The sequence below is a fragment of the Ascaphus truei genome, chromosome 1 (assembly GCF_040206685.1).
Source record: "Ascaphus truei isolate aAscTru1 chromosome 1, aAscTru1.hap1, whole genome shotgun sequence".
In the NCBI taxonomy this organism is placed as follows: Eukaryota; Metazoa; Chordata; class Amphibia; order Anura; family Ascaphidae; genus Ascaphus; species Ascaphus truei.
In genome coordinates, this window is record NC_134483.1 from 542,623,146 (window position 1) to 542,646,573 (window position 23,428).

At 67.7% G+C, this 23,428-nt stretch overlaps 1 protein-coding gene across 8 annotated transcripts in view; it reads left to right on the plus strand.

Moving 5' to 3' along the window:
• The window catches only part of DCTN1 (dynactin subunit 1), a 272,607-nt gene that overhangs the window by 178,546 nt on the left and 70,633 nt on the right, over window positions 1-23,428 (plus strand). For all 8 annotated transcript variants that reach the window (XM_075573554.1, XM_075573564.1, XM_075573570.1 and 5 more), the window contains 2 exons: window positions 2,800-2,952; window positions 4,412-4,572. In XM_075573554.1, coding sequence (XP_075429669.1) covers window positions 2,800-2,952; window positions 4,412-4,572 — 314 coding nt within the window. The remainder of the gene's footprint in view (window positions 1-2,799; window positions 2,953-4,411; window positions 4,573-23,428) is intronic.

Consider the following 23,428-nt stretch of genomic DNA (forward strand, 5'->3'; position numbering starts at 1 on the left):
CGGGGACATCTTGTACAGTGCGATGTAGGAGGAGCAGGGACATCTTGTACAGTGCGATGTAGGAGGAGTGGGGACATCTTGTACAGTGCGATGTAGGAGGAGCAGGGACATGTTGTACAGTGCGATGTAGGAGGAGCAGGGACATCTTGTACAGTGCGATGTAGGAGGAGCAGGGACCTCTTGTACAGTGCGATGTGGGAGGAGTGGGGACATCTTGTACAGTGCGATGTAGGAGGAGTGGGGACATCTTGTACAGTGCGATGTAGGAGGAGCGGGGACATCTTGTGCAGTGCGATGTAGGAGGAGCACGGACATCTTGTACAGTGCGATGTAGGAGGAGCGGGGACATCTTGTACAGTGCGATGTAGGAGGAACAGGGACATCTTGTACAGTGTGATGTAGGAGGAGCGGGGACATCTTGTACAGTGCGATGTGGGAGGAGCAGGGACATCTTGTACAGTGCAATGTAGGAGGAGCGGGGACATCTTGTACAGTGCGATGTAGGAGGAGCGGGGACCTCTTGTACAGTGCGATGTAGGAGGAGCGGGGACATCTTGTACAGTGCGATGTAGGAGGAGCAGGGACATCTTGTACAGTGCGATGTAGGAGGAGCGGGGACATCTTGTACAGTGTGATGTAGGAGGAGCGGGGACCTCTTGTACAGTGCGATGTAGGAGGAGCAGGGACATCTTGTACAGTGCGATGTGGGAGGAGCAGGGACATCTTGTACAATGCGATGTAGGAGGAGCGGGGACCTCTTGTGTACAGTGCGATGTAGGAGGAGCAGGGACATCTTGTACAGTGCGATGTAGGAGCAGGGACATCTTGTACAGTGCGATGTAGGAGGAGTGGGGACATCTTGCACAGTGCGATGTAGGAGGAGCGGGGACATCTTGTACAGTGCTATGTAGGAGGAGCAGGGACATCTTGTACAGTGCGATGTAGGAGGAGCGGTGACATCTTGTACAGTGCGATGTAGGAGGAGCGGGGACATCTTGTACAGTGCGATGTAGGAGGAGCGGGGACATCTTGTACAGTGCGATGTAGGAGGAGCAGGGACATCTTGTACAGTGCGATGTGGGAGGAGCAGGGACATCTTGTACAATGCGATGTAGGAGGAGCGGGGACCTCTTGTGTACAGTGCGATGTAGGAGGAGCAGGGACATCTTGGACAGTGCGATGTAGGAGCAGGGACATCTTGTACAGTGCGATGTAGGAGGAGTGGGGACATCTTGCACAGTGCGATGTAGGAGGAGCCGGGACATCTTGTACAGTGCGATGTAGGAGGAGCAGGGACATCTTGTACAGTGCGATGTAGGAGGAGCGGTGACATCTTGTACAGTGCGATGTAGGAGGAGCGGGGACATCTTGTACAGTGCGATGTAGGAGGAGCAGGGACATGTTGTACAGTGCGATGTAGGAGGAGCAGGGACATCTTGTACAGTGCGATGTGGGAGGAGCAGGGACCTCTTGTACAGTGCGATGTAGGAGGAGCGGGGACATCTTGTACAGTGCGATGTAGGAGGAGCGGGGACCTCTTGTACAGTGCGATGTAGGAGGAGCAGGGACCTCTTGTACAGTGCGATGTAGGAGGAGCGGGGACATCTTGTACAGTGCGATGTAGGAGGAGCGGGTACATCTTGTACAGTGCGATGTAGGAGGAGCAGGGACATCTTGTACAGTGCGATGTAGGAGGAGCGGGGACATCTTGTACAGTGCGATGTAGGAGGAGCGGGGACATCTTGTACAGTGCGATGTAGGAGGAACGGGGACATCTTGTACAGTGCGATGTAGGAGGAGCGGGGACCTCTTGTACAGTGCGATGTAGGAGGAGCAGGGACCTCTTGTACAGTGCGATGTAGGAGGAGCGGGGACATCTTGTACAGTGCGATGTAGGAGGAGCGGGTACATCTTGTACAGTGCGATGTAGGAGGAGCAGGGACATCTTGTACAGTGCGATGTTGGAGGAGCGGGGACATCTTGTACAGTGCGATGTAGGAGGAGCAGGGACATCTTGTACAGTGCGATGTAGGAGGAGCGGGGACATCTTGTACAGTGCGATGTAGGAGGAGCGGGGACATCTTGTACAGTGCGATGTAGGAGGAGCGGGGACATCTTGTACAGTGCGATGTAGGAGGAGCGGGGACATCTTGTACAGTGCGATGTAGGAGGAGCAGGGACATCTTGTACAGTGCGATGTAGGAGGAGCAGGGACCTCTTGTACAATGCGATGTAGGAGGAGCGGGGACCTCTTGTACAGTGCGATGTAGGAGGAGCGGGTACATCTTGTACAATGCGATGTAGGAGGAGAGGGGACCTCTTGTACAGTGCGATGTAGGAGATGCAGGGACCTCTTGTACAGTGAGATGTAGGAGGAGCGGGGACATCTTGTACAGTGCGATGTAGGAGGAGCGGGGACATCTTGTACAATGCGATGTAGGAGGAGCGGGGACATCTTGTACAGTGCGATGTAGGAGGAGCAGGGACATCTTGTACAGTGCGATGTTGGAGGAGCAGGGACCTCTTGTACAATGCGATGTAGGAGCTGGGACCGGCGGGGACCTCTTATACAGTGCATGTAGGAGCAGGGACCGGCGGGGACCTCTTATACAGTGCATGTAGGAGCAGGGACCGGCGGGGACCTCTTATACAGTGCATGTAGGAGCGGGGACCTCTTGTACAGTGCATGTAGGATCGGGGACCTCTTATACAGTGCGATGTAGGCCGTGCTTGCGCTGAAGAGGTTAGGGAGAACGGGCTCACTTGCTGTGGGTTTGCTGAGCGTCTGCTTTGCTTCAGGCCATAGAGATGGAGCTGCGGAAGATGGAGGTTAATCAGGCCAATCGTCACGTGTCCCTGCTGACGTCCTTCATGCCCGACAGCTTCCTGCGCCATGGGGGCGACCACGACTGCATCCTGGTGCTGCTGCTGATCCCACGACTTATCTGCAAGGTACAACAGCGGTGATACTTAGTCTCATGTACATGTTGCATGAAGTTTGCTATAATACCGAACTACTGCCACAATACACAGTTTGTGCATCGCAAGGCGTGCATTATATTATTCCATTGAAGGAGCGGCTCAGTGAGTAAAGACTGAGTGTGACTCAGGGGGAGACTGGTTCCGTTCCTAGTGTCTGCTCCTTGTGACCTTGGGCAAGTCACTTTATCTCCCTGTGCCTCAGGCACCAAACACCTAGATTGTGTGTATACAGATAAGGACACACAAGCGCATACAGGTACAGAAGGTAACGAGAGCTTACAGCCCAACTTAAAAAAATGATGTAAAAATACTTCTAGGTGTCCTATAAGGTATAGAAGTATCCATCTCCTAGCTGAGACCCGCTAAACATGTCACTGGGGGGATTACCCTTTTAACAAGGACAGCGTGAGCTGCAGGCCGAGTAATCACTTGATTGGCCAGAATCATTGGCCCTGATTTTTTTTAAAAATAAATAAAAAATCTTCTTGGGGGCTTAGTCACTGTCCGCTGAAGCAGCGATTTGGGGCAATTGGCAAAAGCCTGGAGTTCCCCACGGTAAGGGTGAATTTTGGTGGCTCTAGAATAAGCCCCTTAATGTCCAGAGAAGCCCAACAGCTCCATGTCTGCTTTAAGTATGTTTCCATTTTATTTAGAGGAGCAATGGCACGTAGCCGGCTTTGCCTGCGCAAACTCTTGCTGATTACAGAGAAGGGAGCAGAGGAGATCACACTCCCCCACGTCTCCGCTTCCCGCGTTTACAAACTGACATTAAAAAAAAAAGGATTTAGAAATACTTCTGTCAGATTATTTTATTACAATAGTAATGGGGCATGAGGGGTGAAACCTGTTCCTGCGTTAGAGCAGCGTGATCCTAGCAGTGACGGCCCCTCTAACATATATTGCAAGGCTGTGTTTAACGTTGGTTGCCACATTCTCCTGTATTCATTGGGTAATGTAAGTGCTGGACAGGGAAGGAATCTTATTCAGCATGTATATGTGTATCCACTCCAGTCCTCAGGGGCCACTAACAGGTCAGGTTTTCAGGATATCCCTGCTTCAGCACAGGTGGCTCAATCAGTCCAAGCTTCAGCACAGGTGGTCCAGTCTTCGCCTGAGCCACTGATGGAGCCCCCTGCGCGGAAGCATGGATATCCTGAAAACCTGACCTGTTGGTGGACTTTGAGGGGAGCTGCCCGCCCCTGATCTTAGTGGGGAGAACTTGGACAGTAGGAGGGTATTCTGTAAGCAAGTCTGCAAAGTGCCGGTAAAGCAGCAAGGACACAGAGGGATTTGCAGGCTCAGTGTATTCTGAAATGATAATGTAGGAAAGCGAACGTCTGCTGTGACCATTTCCCTGGTGGAGGTGACCTCAGGCGGCGAGATCAGGTCGCGCCCAGCTTTGCTTAACCACTGCGTGTACCGCCCTCAGGCGGAGCTGATCAGCAGGCAGGCCCAGGAGAAGTTTGAGCTGACGGAGACCAGCGAGGAGAGGACCGGCATGAGAGGGGCAGTCGGGGAGCAGATGAGCTTTGCGGGGGGCCTGGTGTATTCGTTGAGCCTCTTGCAAGCGACGCTGCACAAATACGAACAGTAAGTGTTGGCGGTGCTCCGGCCCTCTGCTCGCTGTGCATTTCTGCTCGGGGTGCAATGTGTTACAATGCTTTTTCTGTCATTAAATGGTATTACCGCTTATAACCAATGTATCAGTAACCGCAATGATAGACGGTATACTCTCCAATCAGAGACACGTTCCCGGGGCCCAGGACTAGAGTTATGACCGCCCCCTCCGTGTCGGTGGCCCCCAAATACATTTTGAAAATATAAAGTGCAAAATCCAGCCTTACCTTGGGATGGTCTTGGGCCTAGGCTGCCCTGCCCTCCCCCTGCTGCGGGCCTCTCCCCCTGCTGCGGGCCTCTCCCCCTGCTGCGGGCCTCTCCCCGTGCTGCGGGCCTCTCCCCCTGCTGCGGGCCTCGCCCTCACTGTCCCACGCCGAGCCTCTGCCCCGGGCCCCTGGCTCTCCCCTGCTGCGGCCTCGCCCTCACTGTCCCACGCCGAGCCTCTGCCCCGGGCCCCGGCTCTCCCCTGCTGCGGCCTCACTGACACTGTCCCACGCCGAGCCTCTGCCCCGGCCCCGGCTCTCCCCTGCTGCGGCCTCACTGACACTGTCCCACGCAGAGCCTCTGCCCCGGGCCTCGGCTCACCCCTGCCGCGGGCCTCACTGTCCCACGCCGAGCCTCTGCCCCGGCCCCGGCTCTCCCCTGCTGCGGCCTCACTGACACTGTCCCACGCCGAGCCTCTGCCCCGGGCCCCGGCTCACCCCTGCGGCGGGCCTCACTGACACTGTCCCACGCCGAGCCTCTGCCCCGGGCCCCGGCTCTCCCCTGCGGCGGGCCTCACTGACACTGTCCCACGCCGAGCCTCTGCCCCGGGCCCCGGCTCTCCCCCGCTGCGGGCCTCACTGTCCCACGCCGAGCCTCTGCCCCGGGCCCCGGCTCTCCCCTGCTGCGGGCCTCGCCCTCACTGTCCCACGCCGAGCCTCTGCCCCGGGCCCCGGCTCTCCCCTGCTGCGGGCCTCGCCCTCACTGTCCCACGCCGAGCCTCTGCCCCGGGCCCCTGCTCTCCCCTGCTGCGGCCTCACTGACACTGTCCCACGCCGAGCCTCTGCCCCGGGCCCCGGCTCTCCTCTGCCCCGGGCCCCGGCTCTCCCCTGCTGCGGCCTCACTGTCCCACGCCGAGCCTCTGCCCCGGGCCCCTGCTCTCCCCTGCTTCGGGCCTCACTGTCCCACACCGAGCCTCTGCCCCGGCTCTCCCCTGCTGCGGCCTCACCCTCAATGTCCCACGCCGAGCCTCTGCCCCGGGCCCCGGCTCTCCCCTGCTGCGGCCTCACTGACACTGTCCCACGCCGAGCCTCTGCCCCGGGCCCCGGCTCTCCCCTGCTGCGGGCCTCACTGACACTGTCCCACGCCGGGCCTCTACCCCGGGCCCCGGCTCTCCCCTGCTGCGGGCCTCACCCTCACTGTCCCACGCCGAGCCTCTACCCCGGGCCCCGGCTCTCCCCTGCTGCGGGCCTCACCCTCACTGTCCCACGCCGAGCCTCTACCCCGGGCCCCTGGCTCTCCCCTGCTGCGGCCTCACTGTCCCACGCCGAGCCTCTGCCCCGGGCCCCGGCTCTCCCCTGCTGCGGCCTCACTGTCCCACGCCGGGCCTCTGCCGCCGGCCCCGGCTCTCCCCTGCTGCGGGCCTCACTAACACTGTCCCACGCCGGGCCTCTGTCCCGGCCCCTGCTCTCCCCCGCTGCGGGCCTCGCCCTCACTGTCCCACGCCGAGCCTCTGCCCCGGGCCCCGGCTCTCCCCTGCTGCGGCCTCACTGTCCCACGCCGAGCCTCTGCCCCGGGCCCCGGCTCTCCCCTGCTGCGGGCCTCGCCCTCACTGTCCCACGCCGAGCCTCTGCCCCGGCCCCGGCTCTCCCCTGCTGCGGGCCTCGCCCTCACTGTCCCACGCCGAGCCTCTGCCCCGGGCCCCGGCTCTCCCCCGCTGCGGCCTCACTGTCCCACGCCGAGCCTCTGCCCCGGGCCCCGGCTCTCCCCTGCTGCGGGCCTCACTGTCCCACGCCGAGCCTCTGCCCCGGGCCCCGGCTCTCCCCTGCTGCGGCCTCACTGTCCCACGCCGAGCCTCTGCCCCGGGCCCCGGCTCTCCCCTGCTGCGGCCTCACTGACACTGTCCCACGCCGAGCCTCTGCCCCGGCCCCGGCTCTCCCCCGCTGCGGGCCTCACTGTCCCACGCCGAGCCTCTGCCCCGGGCCCCGGCTCTCCCCTGCTGCGGCCTCACTGTCCCACGCCGAGCCTCTGCCCCGGGGCCCGGCTCTCCCCTGCTGCAGGCCTCACTGACACTGTCCCACGCCGGGCCTCTGCCCCGGGCCCCTGCTCTCCCCTGCTGCGGCCTCGCCCTCACTGTCCCACGCCGAGCCTCTGCCCCGGGCCCCGGCTCTCCCCTGCTGCGGGCCTCGCCCTCACTGTCCCACGCCGAGCCTCTGCCCCGGGCCCCGGCTCTCCCCTGCTGCGGCCTCACTGACACTGTCCCACGCCGAGCCTCTGCCCCGGGCCCCGGCTCTCCCCTGCTGCGGCCTCACTGTCCCACGCCGAGCCTCTGCCCCGGGCCCCGGCTCTCCCCTGCTGCGGGCCTCGCCCTCACTGTCCCACGCCGAGCCTCTGCCCCGGGCCCCGGCTCTCCCCTGCTGCGGCCTCACTGTCCCACGCCGAGCCTCTGCCCCGGGCCCCGGCTCTCCCCTGCTGCGGGCCTCACCCTCACTGTCCCACGCCGAGCCTCTGCCCCGGGCCCCGGCTCTCCCCCGCTGCGGGCCTCACTGTCCCACGCCGAGCCTCTGCCCCGGGCCCCTGCTCTCCCCCGCTGCGGCCTCACTGACACTGTCCCACGCCGAGCCTCTGCCCCGGGCCCCGGCTCTCCCCTGCTGCGGGCCTCGCCCTCACTGTCCCACGCCGAGCCTCTACCCCGGGCCCCGGCTCTCCCCTGCTGCGGGCCTCGCCCTCACTGTCCCACGCCGAGCCTCTGCCCCGGGCCCCGGCTCTCCCCTGCTGCGGGCCTCGCCCTCACTGTCCCACGCCGAGCCTCTGCCCCGGGCCCCGGCTCTCCCCTGCTGCGGGCCTCGCCCTCACTGTCCCACGCCGAGCCTCTGCCCCGGCCCCGGCTCTCCCCTGCTGCGGCCTCACTGACACTGTCCCACGCCGAGCCTCTGCCCCGGGCCCCGGCTCTCCCCCGCTGCGGCCCTCACTGTCCCACGCCGAGCCTCTGCCCCGGGCCCCGGCTCTCCCCTGCTGCGGCCTCACTGACACTGTCCCACGCCGAGCCTCTGCCCCGGGCCCGGCTCTCCCCTGCCGCGGGCCTCACTGTCCCACGCCGAGCCTCTGCCCCGGGCCCCGGCTCACCCCTGCCGCGGGCCTCACTGTCCCACGCCGAGCCTCTGCCCCGGGCCCCGGCTCTCCCCTGCTGCGGCCTCACTGACACTGTCCCACGCCGAGCCTCTGCCCCGGGCCCGGCTCTCCCCTGCGGCGGGCCTCACTGACACTGTCCCACGCCGGGCCTCTGCCCCGGGCCCGGCTCTCCCCTGCGGCGGGCCTCACTGACACTGTCCCACGCCGAGCCTCTGCCCCGGGCCCCGGCTCTCCCCCGCTGCGGCCCTCACTGTCCCACGCCGAGCCTCTGCCCCGGGCCCCGGCTCTCCCCTGCTGCGGGCCTCACTGTCCCACGCCGAGCCTCTGCCCCGGGCCCGGCTCTCCCCTGCGGCGGGCCTCACTGACACTGTCCCACGCCGAGCCTCTGCCCCGGGCCCCGGCTCTCCCCTGCTGCGGCCTCACTGACACTGTCCCACGCCGGGCCTCTGCCCCGGCCCCGGCTCACCCCTGCCGCGGGCCTCACTGTCCCACGCCGAGCCTCTGCCCCGGGCCCCGGCTCTCCCCTGCTGCGGCCTCACTGACACTGTCCCACGCCGAGCCTCTGCCCCGGGCCCCGGCTCTCCCCTGCTGCGGCCTCACTGACACTGTCCCACGCCGAGCCTCTGCCCCGGGCCCCGGCTCTCCCCTGCTGCGGGCCTCACTAACACTGTCCCACGCCGAGCCTCTGCCCCGGGCCCCGGCTCTCCCCTGCTGCGGGCCTCACTAACACTGTCCCACGCCGAGCCTCTGTCCCGGCCCCTGCTCTCCCCCGCTGCGGGCCTCGCCCTCACTGTCCCACGCCGAGCCTCTGCCCCGGGCCCCGGCTCTCCCCTGCTGCGGCCTCACTGTCCCACGCCGGGCCTCTGCCCCGGCCCCGGCTCTCCCCTGCTGCGGGCCTCACTGTCCCACGCCGAGCCTCTGCCCCGGGCCCCGGCTCTCCCCTGCTGCGGCCTCACTGACACTGTCCCACGCCGAGCCTCTGCCCCGGGCCCCGGCTCTCCCCTGCTGCGGCCTCACTGACACTGTCCCACGCCGAGCCTCTGCCCCGGGCCCCGGCTCTCCCCTGCTGCGGGCCTCGCCCTCACTGTCCCACGCCGAGCCTCTGCCCCGGGCCCCCGGCTCTCCCCTGCTGCGGCCTCACTGTCCCACGCCGAGCCTCTGCCCCGGGCCCCGGCTCTCCCCTGCTGCGGGCCTCGCCCTCACTGTCCCACGCCGGGCCTCTGCCGCCGGCCCCGGCTCTCCCCTGCTGCGGCCCTCACTGTCCCACGCCGAGCCTCTGCCCCGGCCCCGGCCCCGGCTCTCCCCTGCTGCGGCCTCACTGACACTGTCCCACGCCGAGCCTCTGCCCCGGGCCCCGGCTCTCCCCTGCTGCGGCCTCACTGACACTGTCCCACGCCGAGCCTCTGCCCCGGGCCCCGGCTCTCCCCTGCTGCGGCCTCACTGACACTGTCCCACGCCGAGCCTCTGCCCCGGGCCCCGGCTCTCCCCTGCTGCGGGCCTCGCCCTCACTGTCCCACGCCGAGCCTCTGCCCCGGGCCCCGGCTCTCCCCTGCTGCGGGCCTCGCCCTCACTGTCCCACGCCGAGCCTCTGCCCCGGGCCCCGGCTCTCCCCTGCTGCGGGCTTCGCCTTCACTGTCCCACGCCGAGCCTCTGCCCCGGGCCCCGGCTCTCCCCTGCTGCGGCCTCACTGACACTGTCCCACGCCGAGCCTCTGCCCCGGGCCCCGGCTCTCCCCTGCTGCGGCCTCACTGACACTGTCCCACGCCGAGCCTCTGCCCCGGGCCCCGGCTCTCCCCCGCTGCGGCCCTCACTGTCCCACGCCGAGCCTCTGACACCGGGCCCCGGCTCTCCCCTGCTGCGGCCTCGCCCTCACTGTCCCACGCCGAGACTCTGCCCCGGGCCCCGGCTCTCCCCTGCTGCGGCCTCACCCTCACTGTCCCACGCCGAGCCTCTGACACCGGGCCCCGGCTCTCCCCTGCTGCGGCCTCACCCTCACTGTCCCACGCCGAGACTCTGCCCCGGGCCCCGGCTCTCCCCTGCTGCGGGCCTCACTGTCCCACGCCGAGCCTCTGCCCCGGGCCCCGGCTCTCCCCTGCTGCGGCCTCACTGTCCCACGCCGAGCCTCTGCCCCGGGCCCCGGCTCTCCCCTGCTGCGGCCTCGCCCTCACTGTCCCACGCCGAGCCTCTGCCCCGGGCCCCGGCTCTCCCCTGCTGCGGCCTCACTGACACTGTCCCACGCCGAGCCTCTGCCCCGGGCCCGGCTCTCCCCCGCTGCGGCCCTCACTGTCCCACGCCGAGCCTCTGCCCCGGGCCCCGGCTCTCCCCTGCTGCGGCCTCGCCCTCACTGTCCCACGCCGAGCCTCTGCCCCGGGCCCCTGCTCTCCCCTGCTGCGGGCCTCACTGTCCCACACCGAGCCTCTGCCCCGGGCCCCGGCTCTCCCCTGCTGCGGGCCTCGCCCTCACTGTCCCACGCCGAGCCTCTGCCACGGGCCCCGGCTCTCCCCTGCTGCGGGCCTCACCCTCACTGTCCCACGCCGAGCCTCTGCCCCGGGCCCCGGTTCTCCCCTGCTGCGGGCCTCGCCCTCACTGTCCCACGCCGAGCCTCTGCCCCGGGCCCCGGCTCTCCTCTGCTGCGGGCCTCGCCCTCACTGTCCCACGCCGAGCCTCTGCCCCGGGCCCCGGCTCTCCTCTGCTGCGGGCCTCGCCCTCACTGTCCCACGCCGAGCCTCTGCCCCGGGCCCCGGCTCTCCCCTGCTGCGGGCCTCGCCCTCACTGTCCCACGCCGAGCCTCTGCCCCGGGCCCCGGCTCTCCCCTGCTGCGGCCTCACTGACACTGTCCCACGCCGAGCCTCTGCCCCGGCCCCGGCTCTCCCCTGCTGCGGCCTCACTGACACTGTCCCACGCCGAGCCTCTGCCCCGGGCCCCGGCTCACCCCTGCCGCGGGCCTCACTGTCCCACGCCGAGCCTCTGCCCCGGGCCCCGGCTCTCCCCTGCTGCGGCCTCACTGACACTGTCCCACGCCGAGCCTCTGCCCCGGGCCCCGGCTCTCCCCTGCTGCGGCCTCACTGACACTGTCCCACGCCGAGCCTCTGCCCCGGCCCTGGCTCTCCCCTGCTGCGGCCTCACTGACACTGTCCCACGCCGAGCCTCTGCCCCGGGCCCCGGCTCTCCCCTGCTGCGGGCCTCACTGTCCCACGCCGAGCCTCTGCCCCGGCCCCGGCTCTCCCCTGCGGCGGGCCTCACTGTCCCACGCCGAGCCTCTGCCCCGGGCCCCTGCTCTCCCCTGCTGCGGCCTCACTGACACTGTCCCACGCCGAGCCTCTGCCCCGGGCCCCGGCTCTCCCCTGCTGCGGCCTCACTGATACTGTCCCACGCCGAGCCTCTGCCCCGGGCCCCTGCTCTCCCCTGCTGCGGGCCTCACTAACACTGTCCCACGCCGGGCCTCTGTCCCGGCCCCTGCTCTCCCCCGCTGCGGGCCTCACCCTCACTGTCCCACGCCGAGCCTCTGCCCCGGGCCCCGGCTCTCCCCTGCTACGGCCTCGCCCTCACTGTCCCACACCGAGCCTCTGCCCCGGGCCCCGGCTCTCCCCCGCTGCGGCCTCACTGTCCCACGCCGAGCCTCTGCCCCGGGCCCCGGCTCTCCCCCGCTGCGGCCTCACTGTCCCACGCCGAGCCTCTGCCCCGGGCCCCGGCTCTCCCCTGCTGCGGGCCTCGCCCTCACTGTCCCACGCCGAGCCTCTGCCCCGGGCCCCGGCTCTCCCCTGCTTTGGGCCTCGCCCTCACTGTCCCACGCCGAGCCTCTGCCCAGGGCCCCCGGCTCTCCCCTGCTGCGGGCCTCACTGTCCCACGCCGGGCCTCTGCCGCCGGCCCCGGCTCTCCCCTGCTGCGGGCCTCACTGTCCCACGCCGAGCCTCTGCCCCGGCCCCGGCTCTCCCCTGCTGCGGCCTCACTGACACTGTCCCACGCCGAGCCTCTGCCCCGGGCCCCGGCTCTCCCCCGCTGCGGCCCTCACTGTCCCACGCCGAGCCTCTGACACCGGGCCCCGGCTCTCCCCTGCTGCGGCCTCACCCTCACTGTCCCACGCCGAGACTCTGCCCCGGGCCCCGGCTCTCCCCTGCTGCGGCCTCACCCTCACTGTCCCACGCCGAGCCTCTGCCCCGGGCCCCGGCTCTCCCCTGCTGCGGCCTCACCCTCACTGTCCCACGCCGAGCCTCTGCCCCGGGCCCCGGCTCTCCCCTGCTGCGGCCTCACTGTCCCACGCCGAGCCTCTGCCCCGGGCCCCGGCTCTCTCCTGCTGCGGGCCTCACTGACACTGTCCAACGCCGAGCCTCTGCCCCGGGCCCCGGCTCTCCCCCGCTGCGCCCTCACTGTCCCACGCCGAGCCTCTGCCCCGGGCCCCGGCTCTTTCCTGCTGCGGCCTCACTGACACTGTCCCACGCCGAGCCTCTGCCCCGGGCCCCGGCTCTCCCCTGCTGCGGGCCTCGCGCTCACTGTCCCACGCCGAGCCTCTGCCCCGGGCCCCGGCTCTCCCCTGCTGCGGCCTCACTGTCCCACGCCGAGCCTCTGCCCCGGGCCCCGGCTCTCCCCTGCTGCGGCCTCACTGACACTGTCCCACGCCGAGCCTCTGCCCCGGGCCCCGGCTCTCCCCCGCTGCGGCCCTCACTGTCCCACGCCGAGCCTCTGACACCGGGCCCCGGCTCTCCCCTGCTGCGGCCTCACCCTCACTGTCCCACGCCGAGCCTCTGCCCCGGGCCCCGGCTCTCCCCTGCTGCGGCCTCACTGTCCCACGCCGAGCCTCTGCCCCGGGCCCCGGCTCTCCCCTGCTGCGGCCTCACTGACACTGTCCCACGCCGAGCCTCTGCCCCGGGCCCCGGCTCTCCCCCGCTGCGGCCCTCACTGTCCCACGCCGAGCCTCTGCCCCGGGCCCCGGCTCTCCCCTGCTGCGGCCTCACCCTCACTGTCCCACGCCGAGCCTCTGCCCCGGGCCCCGGCTCTCCCCTGCTGCGGCCTCACTGTCCCACGCCGAGCCTCTGCCCCGGGCCCCGGCTCTCCCCTGCTGCGGGCCTCGCCCTCACTGTCCCACGCCGAGCCTCTGCCCCGGGCCCCGGCTCTCCCCTGCTGCGGCATCACTGACACTGTCCCACGCCGAGCCTCTGCCCCGGGCCCCGGCTCTCCTCTGCTGCGGCCTCACTGTCCCACGCCGAGCCTCTGCCCCGGGCCCCGGCTCTCCCCTGCTGCGGCCTCACTGTCCCACGCCGGGCCTCTGCCCCGGCCCCGGCTCTCCCCTGCTGCGGGCCTCACCCTAACTGTCCCACGCCGAGCCTCTGCCCCGGGCCCCGGCTCTCCCCTGCTGCGGCCTCACTGTCCCACGCCGAGCCTCTGCCCCGGGCCCCGGCTCTCCCCTGCTGCGGGCCTCACCCTCACTGTCCCACGCCGAGCCTCTGCCCCGGGCCCCGGCTCTCCCCTGCTGCGGGCCTCACTGTCCCACGCCGAGCCTCTACCCCGGGCCCCCGGCTCTCCCCTGCTGCGGCCTCACTGTCCCACGCCGAGCCTCTGCCCCGGGCCCCGGCTCTCCCCTGCTGCGGGCCTCGCCCTCACTGTCCCACGCCGAGCCTCTGCCCCGGGCCCCGGCTCTCCCCTGCTGCGGGCCTCACTGTCCCACGCCGAGCCTCTACCCCGGGCCCCGGCTCTCCCCTGCTGCGGGCTTCGCCCTCACTGTCCCACGCCGAGCCTCTACCCCGGGCCCCGGCTCTCCCCTGCTGCGGTCTTCGCCCTCACTGTCCCACGCCGAGCCTCTGCCCCGGGCCCCGGCTCTCCCCTGCTGCGGCCTCACTGACACTGTCCCACGCCGAGCCTCTGCCTCGGGCCCCGGCTCACCCCTGCTGCGGCCTCACTGACACTGTCCCACGCCGGGCCTCTGCCCCGGGCCCCGGCTCTCCCCTGCTGCGGCCTCACCCTCACTGTCCCACGCCGAGACTCTGCCCCGGGCCCCGGCTCTCCCCTGCTGCGGGCCTCTCCCCCTGCTGCGGGCCTCACCCTCACTGTCCCACGCCGAGCCTCTGCCCCGGGCCCCGGCTCTCCCCTGCTGCGGCCTCACTGTCCCACGCCGAGCCTCTGCCCCGGGCCCCGGCTCTCCCCTGCTGCGGCCTCACTTACACTGTCCCACGCCGAGCCTCTGCCCCGGCTCTCCCCTGCTGCGGGCCTCGCCCTCACTGTCCCACGCCGAGCCTCTGCCGCCGGCCCCGGCTCTCCCCTGCTGCGGCCTCGCCCTCACTGTCCCACGCCGAGCCTCTGCCCCGGGCCCCGGCTCTCCCCTGCTGCGGCCTCACTGACACTGTCCCACGCCGAGCCTCTGCCCCGGGCCCCGGCTCTCCCCTGCTGCGGCCTCACTGACACTGTCCCACGCCGGGCCTCTGCCCCGGCCCCGGCTCTCCCCCTGCTGCGGGTCTCGCCCTCACTGTCCCACACCGAGCCTCTGCCCCGGGCCCCTGCTCTCCCCTGCTTCGGGCCTCACTGTCCCACACCGAGCCTCTGCCCCGGGCCCCGGCTCTCCCCTGCTGCGGGCCTCGCCCTCACTGTCCCACGCCGAGCCTCTGCCCCGGGCCCCGGCTCTCCCCTGCTGCGGGCCTCGCCCTCACTGTCCCACACCGAGCCTCTGCCCCGGGCCCCGGCTCTCCCCTGCTGCGGGCCTCGCCCTCACTGTCCCACGCCGAGCCTCTGCCCCGGGCCCCGGCTCTCCCCTGCTGCGCCCTCACTGTCCCACACCGAGCCTCTGCCCCGGGCCCCTGCTCTCCCCTGCTGCGGGCCTCACTGACACTGTCCCACGCCGAGCCTCTGCCCCGGGCACCGGCTCTCCTCTGCTGCGGGCCTCACTGACACTGTCCCACGCCGAGCCTCTGCCCCGGGCCCCGGCTCTCCCCTGCTGCGGCCTCACTGTCCCACGCCGAGCCTCTGCCCCGGGCCCCGGCTCTCCCCCTGCTGCGGCCTCACTGACACTGTCCCACGCCGAGCCTCTGCCCCGGCCCCGGCTCTCCCCTGCTGCGGGCCTCGCCCTCACTGTCCCACGCCGAGCCTCTGCCCCGGGCCCCGGCTCTCCCCTGCTGCGGGCCTCGCCTTCACTGTCCCACGCCGAGCCTCTGCCCCGGGCCCCGGCTCTCCCCTGCTGCGGCCTCACTGTCCCACGCCGAGCCTCTGCCCCGGGCCCCGGCTCTCCCCTGCTGCGGCCTCACTGTCCCACGCCGAGCCTCTGCCCCGGCCCCGGCTCTCCCCTGCTGCGGGCCTCACCCTCACTGTCCCACGCCGAGCCTCTGCCCCGGGCCCCGGCTCTCCCCTGCTGCGGGCCTCGCCCTCACTGTCCCACGCCGAGCCTCTGCCCCGGGCCCCGGCTCTCCCCTGCTGCGGGCCTCGCCCTCACTGTCCCACGCCGAGCCTCTGCCCCGGGCCCCGGCTCTCCCCTGCTGCGGCCTCACTGTCCCACGCCGAGCCTCTGCCCCGGGCCCCTGCTCTCCCCTGCTTCGGGCCTCACTGTCCCACACCGAGCCTCTGCCCCGGGCCCCGGCTCTCCTCTGCTGCGGGCCTCACTGACACTGTCCCACGCCGAGCCTCTGCCCCGGGCCCCGGCTCTCCCCTGCTGCGGCCTCACTGACACTGTCCCACGCCGAGCCTCTGCCCCGGGCCCCGGCTCTCCCCTGCTGCGGCCTCACTGTCCCACGCCAAGCCTCTGCCCCGGGCCCCGGCTCTCCCCTGCTGCGGGCCTCGCCCTCACTGTCCCACGCCGAGCCTCTGCCCCGGGCCCCGGCTCTCCTCTGCTGCGGGCCTCGCCCTCACTGTCCCACGCCGAGCCTCTACCCCGGCCCCGGCTCTCCCCCGCTGCGGCCCTCACTGTCCCACGCCGAGCCTCTGCCCCGGGCCCCGGCTCTCCCCTGCAGCGGCCTCACCCTCACTGTCCCACGCCGAGCCTCTGCCCCGGGGCCCCGGCTCTCCCCTGCTGCGGCCTCACTGTCCCACGCCGAGCCTCTGCCCCGGGCCCCGGCTCTCCTCTGCTGCGGGCCTCGCCCTCACTGTCCCACGCCGAGCCTCTGCCCCGGGCCCCGGCTCTCCCCTGCTGCGGCCTCACTGACACTGTCCCACGCCGGGCCTCTGCCCCGGCCCCGGCTCTCCCCCGCTGCGGCCCTCACTGTCCCACGCCGAGCCTCTGCCCCGGGCCCCGGCTCTCCCCTGCTGCGGCCTCACTGACACTGTCCCACGCCGAGCCTCTGCCCCGGGCCTCGGCTCTCCCCTGCTGCGGCCTCACTGACACTGTCCCACGCCGAGCCTCTGCCCCGGCTCTCCCCTGCTGCGGCCTCACTGTCCCACGCCGAACCTCTGCCCCGGGCCCCGGCTCTCCCCTGCTGCGGCCTCACTGTCCCACGCCAAGCCTCTGCCCCGGGCCCCGGCTCTCCCCTGCTGCGGGCCTCGCCCTCACTGTCCCACGCCGAGCCTCTGCCCCGGGCCCCGGCTCTCCCCTGCTGCGGGCCTCACTGTCCCACGCCGAGCCTCTGCCCCGGGCCCCGGCTCTCCCCTGCTGCGGCCTCACTGTCCCACGCCGGGCCTCTGCCCCGGCCCCGGCTCTCCCCCGCTGCGGCCCTCACTGTCCCACGCCGAGCCTCTGCCCCGGGCCCCGGCTCTCCCCTGCTGCGGGCCTCACCCTCACTGTCCCACGCCGAGCCTCTGCCCCGGGCCCCGGCTCTCCCCTGCTGCGGCCTCACCCTCACTGTCCCACGCCGAGCCTCTACCCCGGGCCCCCGGCTCTCCCCTGCTGCGGCCTCACTGTCCCACGCCGAGCCTCTGCCCCGGGCCCCGGCTCTCCCCTGCTGCGGCCTCACTGACACTGTCCCACGCCGAGCCTCTGCCTCGGGCCCCGGCTCACCCCTGCTGCGGCCTCACCCTCACTGTCCCACGCCGAGACTCTGCCCCGGCTCTCCCCTGCTGCGGCCTCACCCTGACTGTCCCACGCCGAGCCTCTGCCCCGGGCCCCGGCTCTCCCCTGCTGCGGCCTCACTGTCCCACGCCGAGCCTCTGCCCCGGGCCCCGGCTCTCCCCTGCTGCGGCCTCACTTACACTGTCCCACGCCGAGCCTCTGCCCCGGCTCTCCCCTGCTGCGGGCCTCGCCCTCACTGTCCCACGCCGAGCCTCTGCCGCCGGCCCCGGCTCTCCCCTGCTGCGGGCCTCACTGTCCCACGCCGAGCCTCTGCCCCGGGCCCCGGCTCTCCCCTGCTGCGGGCCTCACTGTCCCACGCCGAGCCTCTGCCCCGGGCCCCGGCTCTCCCCTGCTGCGGCCTCACTGACACTGTCCCACGCCGGGCCTCTGCCCCGGCCCCGGCTCTCCCCCTGCTGCGGGCCTCGCCCTCACTGTCCCACGCCGAGCCTCTGCCCCGGGCCCCGGCTCTCCCCTGCTGCGGCCTCACTGACACTGTCCCACGCCGGGCCTCTGCCCCGGCCCCGGCTCTCCCCCTGCTGCGGGTCTCGCCCTCACTGTCCCACACCGAGCCTCTGCCCCGGGCCCCGGCTCTCCCCTGCTTCGGGCCTCACTGTCCCACACCGAGCCTCTGCCCCGGGCCCCGGCTCTCCCCTGCTGCGGGCCTCGCCCTCACTGTCCCACGCCGAGCCTCTGCCACGGGCCCCGGCTCTCCCCTGCTGCGGGCCTCGCCCTCACTGTCCCACGCCGAGCCTCTGCCCCGGGCCCCGGCTCTCCCCTGCTGCGGGCCTCGCCCTCACTGTCCCACGCCGAGCCTCTGCCCCGGGCCCCGGCTCTCCCCTGCTGCGCCCTCACTGTCCCACACCGAGCCTCTGCCCCGGGCCCCTGCTCTCCCCTGCTGCGGGCCTCACTGACACTGTCCCACGCCGAGCCTCTGCCCCGGGCCCCGGCTCTCCTCTGCTGCGGGCCTCACTGACACTGTCCCACGCCGAGCCTCTGCCCCGGGCCCCGGCTCTCCCCTGCTGCGGCCTCACTGTCCCACGCCGAGCCTCTGCCCCGGGCCCCGGCTCTCCCCTGCTGCGGCCTCACTGACACTGTCCCACGCCGAGCCTCTGCCCCGGCCCCGGCTCTCCCCTGCTGCGGGCCTCGCCTTCACTGTCCCACGCCGAGCCTCTGCCCGGGCCCCGGCTCTCCCCTGCTGCGGGCCTCACTGTCCCACGCCGAGCCTCTGCCCCGGCCCCGGCTCTCCCCTGCTGCGGCCTCACTGTCCCACGCCGAGCCTCTGCCCCGGCCCCGGCTCTCCCCTGCTGCGGGCCTCGCCTTCACTGTCCCACGCCGAGCCTCTGCCCCGGCCCCGGCTCTCCCCTGCTGCGGCCTCACTGTCCCACGCCGGGCCTCTGCCCCGGCCCCGGCTCTCCCCTGCTGCGGCCTCACTGACACTGTCCCACGCCGAGCCTCTGCCCCGGGCCCCGGCTCTCCCCTGCTGCGGGCCTCGCCTTCACTGTCCCACGCCGAGCCTCTGCCCCGGCCCCGGCTCTCCCCTGCTGCGGCCTCACTGTCCCACGCCGAGCCTCTGCCCCGGGCCCCGGCTCTCCCCTGCTGCGGGCCTCGCCTTCACTGTCCCACGCCGAGCCTCTGCCCCGGCCCCGGCTCTCCCCTGCTGCGGCCTCACTGTCCCACGCCGGGCCTCTGCCCCGGCCCCGGCTCTCCCCTGCTGCGGCCTCACTGACACTGTCCCACGCCGAGCCTCTGCCCCGGGCCCCGGCTCTCCCCCGCTGCGGCCCTCACTGTCCCACGCCGAGCCTCTGCCCCGGGCCCCGGCTCTCCCCTGCTGCGGCCTCACTGTCCCACGCCGAGCCTCTGCCGCCGGCCCCGGCTCTCCCCTGCTGCGGCCCTCACTGTCCCACGCCGAGCCTCTGCCCCGGGCCCCGGCTCTCCCCTGCTGCGGCCTCACTGTCCCACGCCGAGCCTCTGCCCCGGCCCCGGCTCTCCCCTGCTGCGGGCCTCACTGTCCCACGCCGAGCCTCTGCCCCGGGCCCCGGCTCTCCCCTGCTGCGGCCTCACTGACACTGTCCCACGCCGAGCCTCTGCCCCGGGCCCCGGCTCTCCCCTGCTGCGGCCTCACTGTCCCACGCCAAACCTCTGCCCCGGGCCCCGGCTCTCTCCTGCTGCGGCCTCACTGTCCCACGCCGGGCCTCTGCCCCGGGCCCCGGCTCTCCCCTGCTGCGGCCTCACTGTCCCACGCGAAGCCTCTGCCCCGGGCCCCGGCTCTCCCCTGCTGCGGGCCTCACTGTCCCACGCCGAGCCTCTGCCCCGGCCCCGGCTCTCCCCTGCTGCGGGCCTCACTAACACTGTCCCACGCCGGGCCTCTGCCCCGGGCCCCGGCTCTCCCCTGCTGCGGGCCTCACTGTCCCACGCCGAGCCTCTGCCCCGGGCCCCGGCTCTCCCCTGCTGCGGGCCTCGCCCTCACTGTCCCACGCCGAGCCTCTGCCCCGGGCCCCGGCTCTCCCCTGCTGCGGCCTCACTGTCCCACGCCGGGCCTCTGCCCCGGCCCCGGCTCTCCCCCGCTGCGGCCCTCACTGTCCCACGCCGAGCCTCTGCCCCGGGCCCCGGCTCTCCCCTGCTGCGGCCTCACTGTCCCACGCCGGGCCTCTGCCCCGGCCCCGGCTCTCCCCCGCTGCGTCCCTCACTGTCCCACGCCGAGCCTCTGCCCCGGCCCCGGCTCTCCCCTGCTGCGGCCTCACTGTCCCACGCCAAGCCTCTGCCCCGGGCCCCGGCTCTCCCCTGCTGCGGGCCTCACTGTCCCACGCCGAGCCTCTGCCCCGGGCCCCGGCTCTCCCCTGCTGCGGCCTCACTGTCCCACGCCGGGCCTCTGCCCCGGCCCCGGCTCTCCCCCGCTGCGGCCCTCACTGTCCCACGCCGAGCCTCTGCCCCGGCCCCGGCTCTCCCCTGCTGCGGCCTCACCCTCACTGTCCCACGCCGAGCCTCTGCCCCGGGCCCCGGCTCTCCCCTGCTGCGGGCCTCACTGTCCCACGCCGAGCCTCTGCCCCGGGCCCCGGCTCTCCCCTGCGGCGGGCCTCGCCCTCACTGTCCCACGCCGAGCCTCTGACTCAGGGGGTTATCGTTATGGTTGGGCCTGAGCTTTCAGTATAAACCTTGATGCTTAAACACACAACTGCTCACTCTGTCAGGGTTAAACGTGTGCGCCTTTGGTGATATAGACTCAGACCAGTGATTTCTGAGAATGAAAATAATCCGACAAATACTGGGTTTCTCTTCTCTCATTTGCAAAATACAAGGTTAAAAAGAAAGCATTGTTTGGGATGTCTCGTGAGATACCACTAGAGGGCAGAGTTTAGTGAGAGTTAATTTCCAAACTTTTACCGGCTGTTATTATACCATGTCAGGGAAGCTGGGCACGCAGACGATGCCGGACATTGTGGGGCACTCGCTAATGCTTGATGAGTTTATTCTGATCACGGCCCTTCCTAAGATACAGAATGTAAGAGAAATGATACGGTAAATACCTGTAGGGTTTTTATTCTTTCCTCTCTTATATTCTGTATTCTGCACATGCCCTGAGAGGGCCGAAAACATCGCTGATTGGTCGAGCATTGGTGAGTGCCTGTATATATGGACGGTTTATTATAGGGGGGGACACACAACGCTTGCTTGAGACGCAGGGGGGTAGTTTAACAAACATTTATGAAATATCTTCCTCCCATCCTACACCTCTTCCTAACTCTCCTCCTGCCTTCCTTGACTCTTTTTCCACTGTCTCAGAGGAGGATGTGTCGCTGTTGATCGCCTCTTCTCCCTCTACCACTTGCCCTCTTGACCCCATTCCCTCCCATCTCCTAAAACCTCTTGCTCCTACTATAATCCCTACGCTCACACACATTTTTAACTCCTCCCTCTGCTCTGGTACCTTTCCCTCCTCCTTCAAACATGCAACAGTCATACCATTACTCAAAAACAGCAAGCTTGACCCTACCTGTCTTTCTAACTATCGGCCTGTCTCCCTCCTCCCTTTTGCCTCTAAACTCCTTGAACGTCTTGTATTCGCTCGCTTGCTCCATTTTCTCAACACCTATTCTCTCCTAGACCCTCTACAATCTGGCTTCCGTACTGCTCACTCCACGGAAACAGCCCTCACTAAAATAACTGACGACCTCCATGCTGCCAAAGACAGAGGTCATTACACTCTGCTCATATTACTCGACCATTCTGCAGCATTTGACACCGTGGACCACCCTCTTCTCCTTCACATTCTCCATACTCTTGGCATTCGGAACAAAGCTCTATCCTGGATCTCATCCTACCTCTCCCATCGTACTTTCAGTGTCTCTTCTGCTAATACCTCCTCCTCCTCTATTGATCTCTCTGTGGGGGTACCCCAGGGCTCTGTCCTGGGACCTCTTCTCTTTTCTCTGTATACACTCTCTCTAGGTGACCTAATAACATCTTTTGGGTTTAATTATCACCTCTATGCTGACGACACACAAATATATTTCTCAACACCCGACCTTACACCTACTGTACAAACCAAAGTTTCTGAATGTCTCTCTGCTATATCATCCTGGATGGCCCTCCGCCGCCTTAAACTCAACATGGCTAAAACAGAGCTCCTCATACTTCCTCCCAAACCTGGCCCTACTACCTCCTTCCACATTACTGTTGGAACTACGATCATTCACCCAGTAGCCCAAGCACGCTGCCTTGGGGTCACACTCGACTCCTCTCTCACATTTGCCCCTCACATTCAAAACATTTCTAAAACCTGTCGCTTTTTCCTCCGCAATATAACAAAGATACGCCCTTTCCTCTGTTGCTCGACTGCTAAAACTCTGACTCAGGCCCTCATTCTCTCCCGTCTTGATTACTGTAACCTCCTGCTGTCCGGCCTTCCTGCCTCTCACCTGTCTCCCCTGCAATCTATCCTAAACGCTGCTGCCAGAATCACTCTACTCTTTCCTAGATCTGTCTCAGCATCTCCCCTCATGAAATCCCTCTCCTGGCTTCCGATCAAATCCCGCATCTCACACTCCATTCTTCTCCTCACTTTTAAAGCTTTACACTCTTCTGCTCCTCCTTACAGCTCAGCCCTAATTTCTCGTTATGCACCAACCCGACTCTTGCGTTCTTCTCAAGGATGTCTTCTTTCTACCCCCTTTGTATCTAAAGCCCTCTCCCGCCTTAAACCTTTTTCATTGACTGCCCCTCACCTCTGGAATGCCCTTCCCCTCAGTACCCGACTAGCACCCTCTCTATCCACCTTTAAGACCCACCTTAAGACACACTTGCTTAAAGAAGCATATGAATAGCACTGTGGATATTCTAAACACGATACATAATGCTTGGCCCCCTACAGACGCACTTACCAGAACTCCCTCCTACTGTCTCTGTACGTTCTCCCTACCTACCAATTAGACTGTAAGCTCCTCGGAGCAGGGACTCCTCTTCCTTAATGTCTAAAGCACTTATTCCCATGATCTGTTATTTATATTATCTGTTATTTATTTGATTACCACATGTATTACTGCTGTGAAGCGCTATGTACATTAATGGCGCTATATAAATAAAGACATACAATACAATACAATACAAATATTTATAAAGATTGAACCAGAAAGCGCAGAAATAAATGGAGGAATCGCTTACAAATAGCAGGATCAGAACACGTCGGGTGAGACAAAAGCAGTTACAGGAACAAGAAGGAACGAAGCAATCCCAAGATGCAAAGACAATAATGGAATATGCAGAGCTGTGCAAAGCCATCCGCTAACGTATACCTGGAGATGGGAGGGAATAGGTAGGACTGGGATATGGGGAGGAAGCTGTGCAAAGCGATCCGCTAACGTATACCTGGGGATGGGAGGGAATAGGTAGGACTGGGATATGGGGAAGAAGCTGTGCACAGCGATCCGCTAACGTATACCTGGGGATGGAAGGGAATAGGAGGACTGGGATATGGGGAAGAGGCTGTGCAAAGCGATCCGCTAACGTATACCTGGAGATGGGAGGGAATAGGTAGGACTGGGATATGGGGAAGAAGCTGTGCAAAGCGATCCGCTAACGTATACCTGGAGATGGGAGGGAATAGGTAGGACTGGGATATGGGGAAGAAGCTGTGCAAAGCCATCCGCTAACGTATACCTGGAGATGGGAGGGAATAGGTAGGACTGGGATATGGGGCAGAAGCTGTGCACAGCGATCCGCTAACGTATACCTGGAGATGGGAGGGAATAGGTAGGACTGGGATATGGGGAAGAAGCTGTGCAAAGCCATCCGCTAACGTATACCTGGAGATGGGAGGGAATAGGTAGGACAGGGATATGGGGAGGAAGCTGTGCAAAGCGATCCGCTAACGTATACCTGGAGATGGGAGGGAATAGGTAGGACTGGGATATGGGGAGGAAGCTGTGCACAGCGATCCGCTAACGTATACCTGGAGATGGGAGGGAATAGGTAGGACTGGGATATGGGGAAGAAGCTGTGCACAGCGATCCGCTAACGTATACCTGGAGATGGGAGGGAATA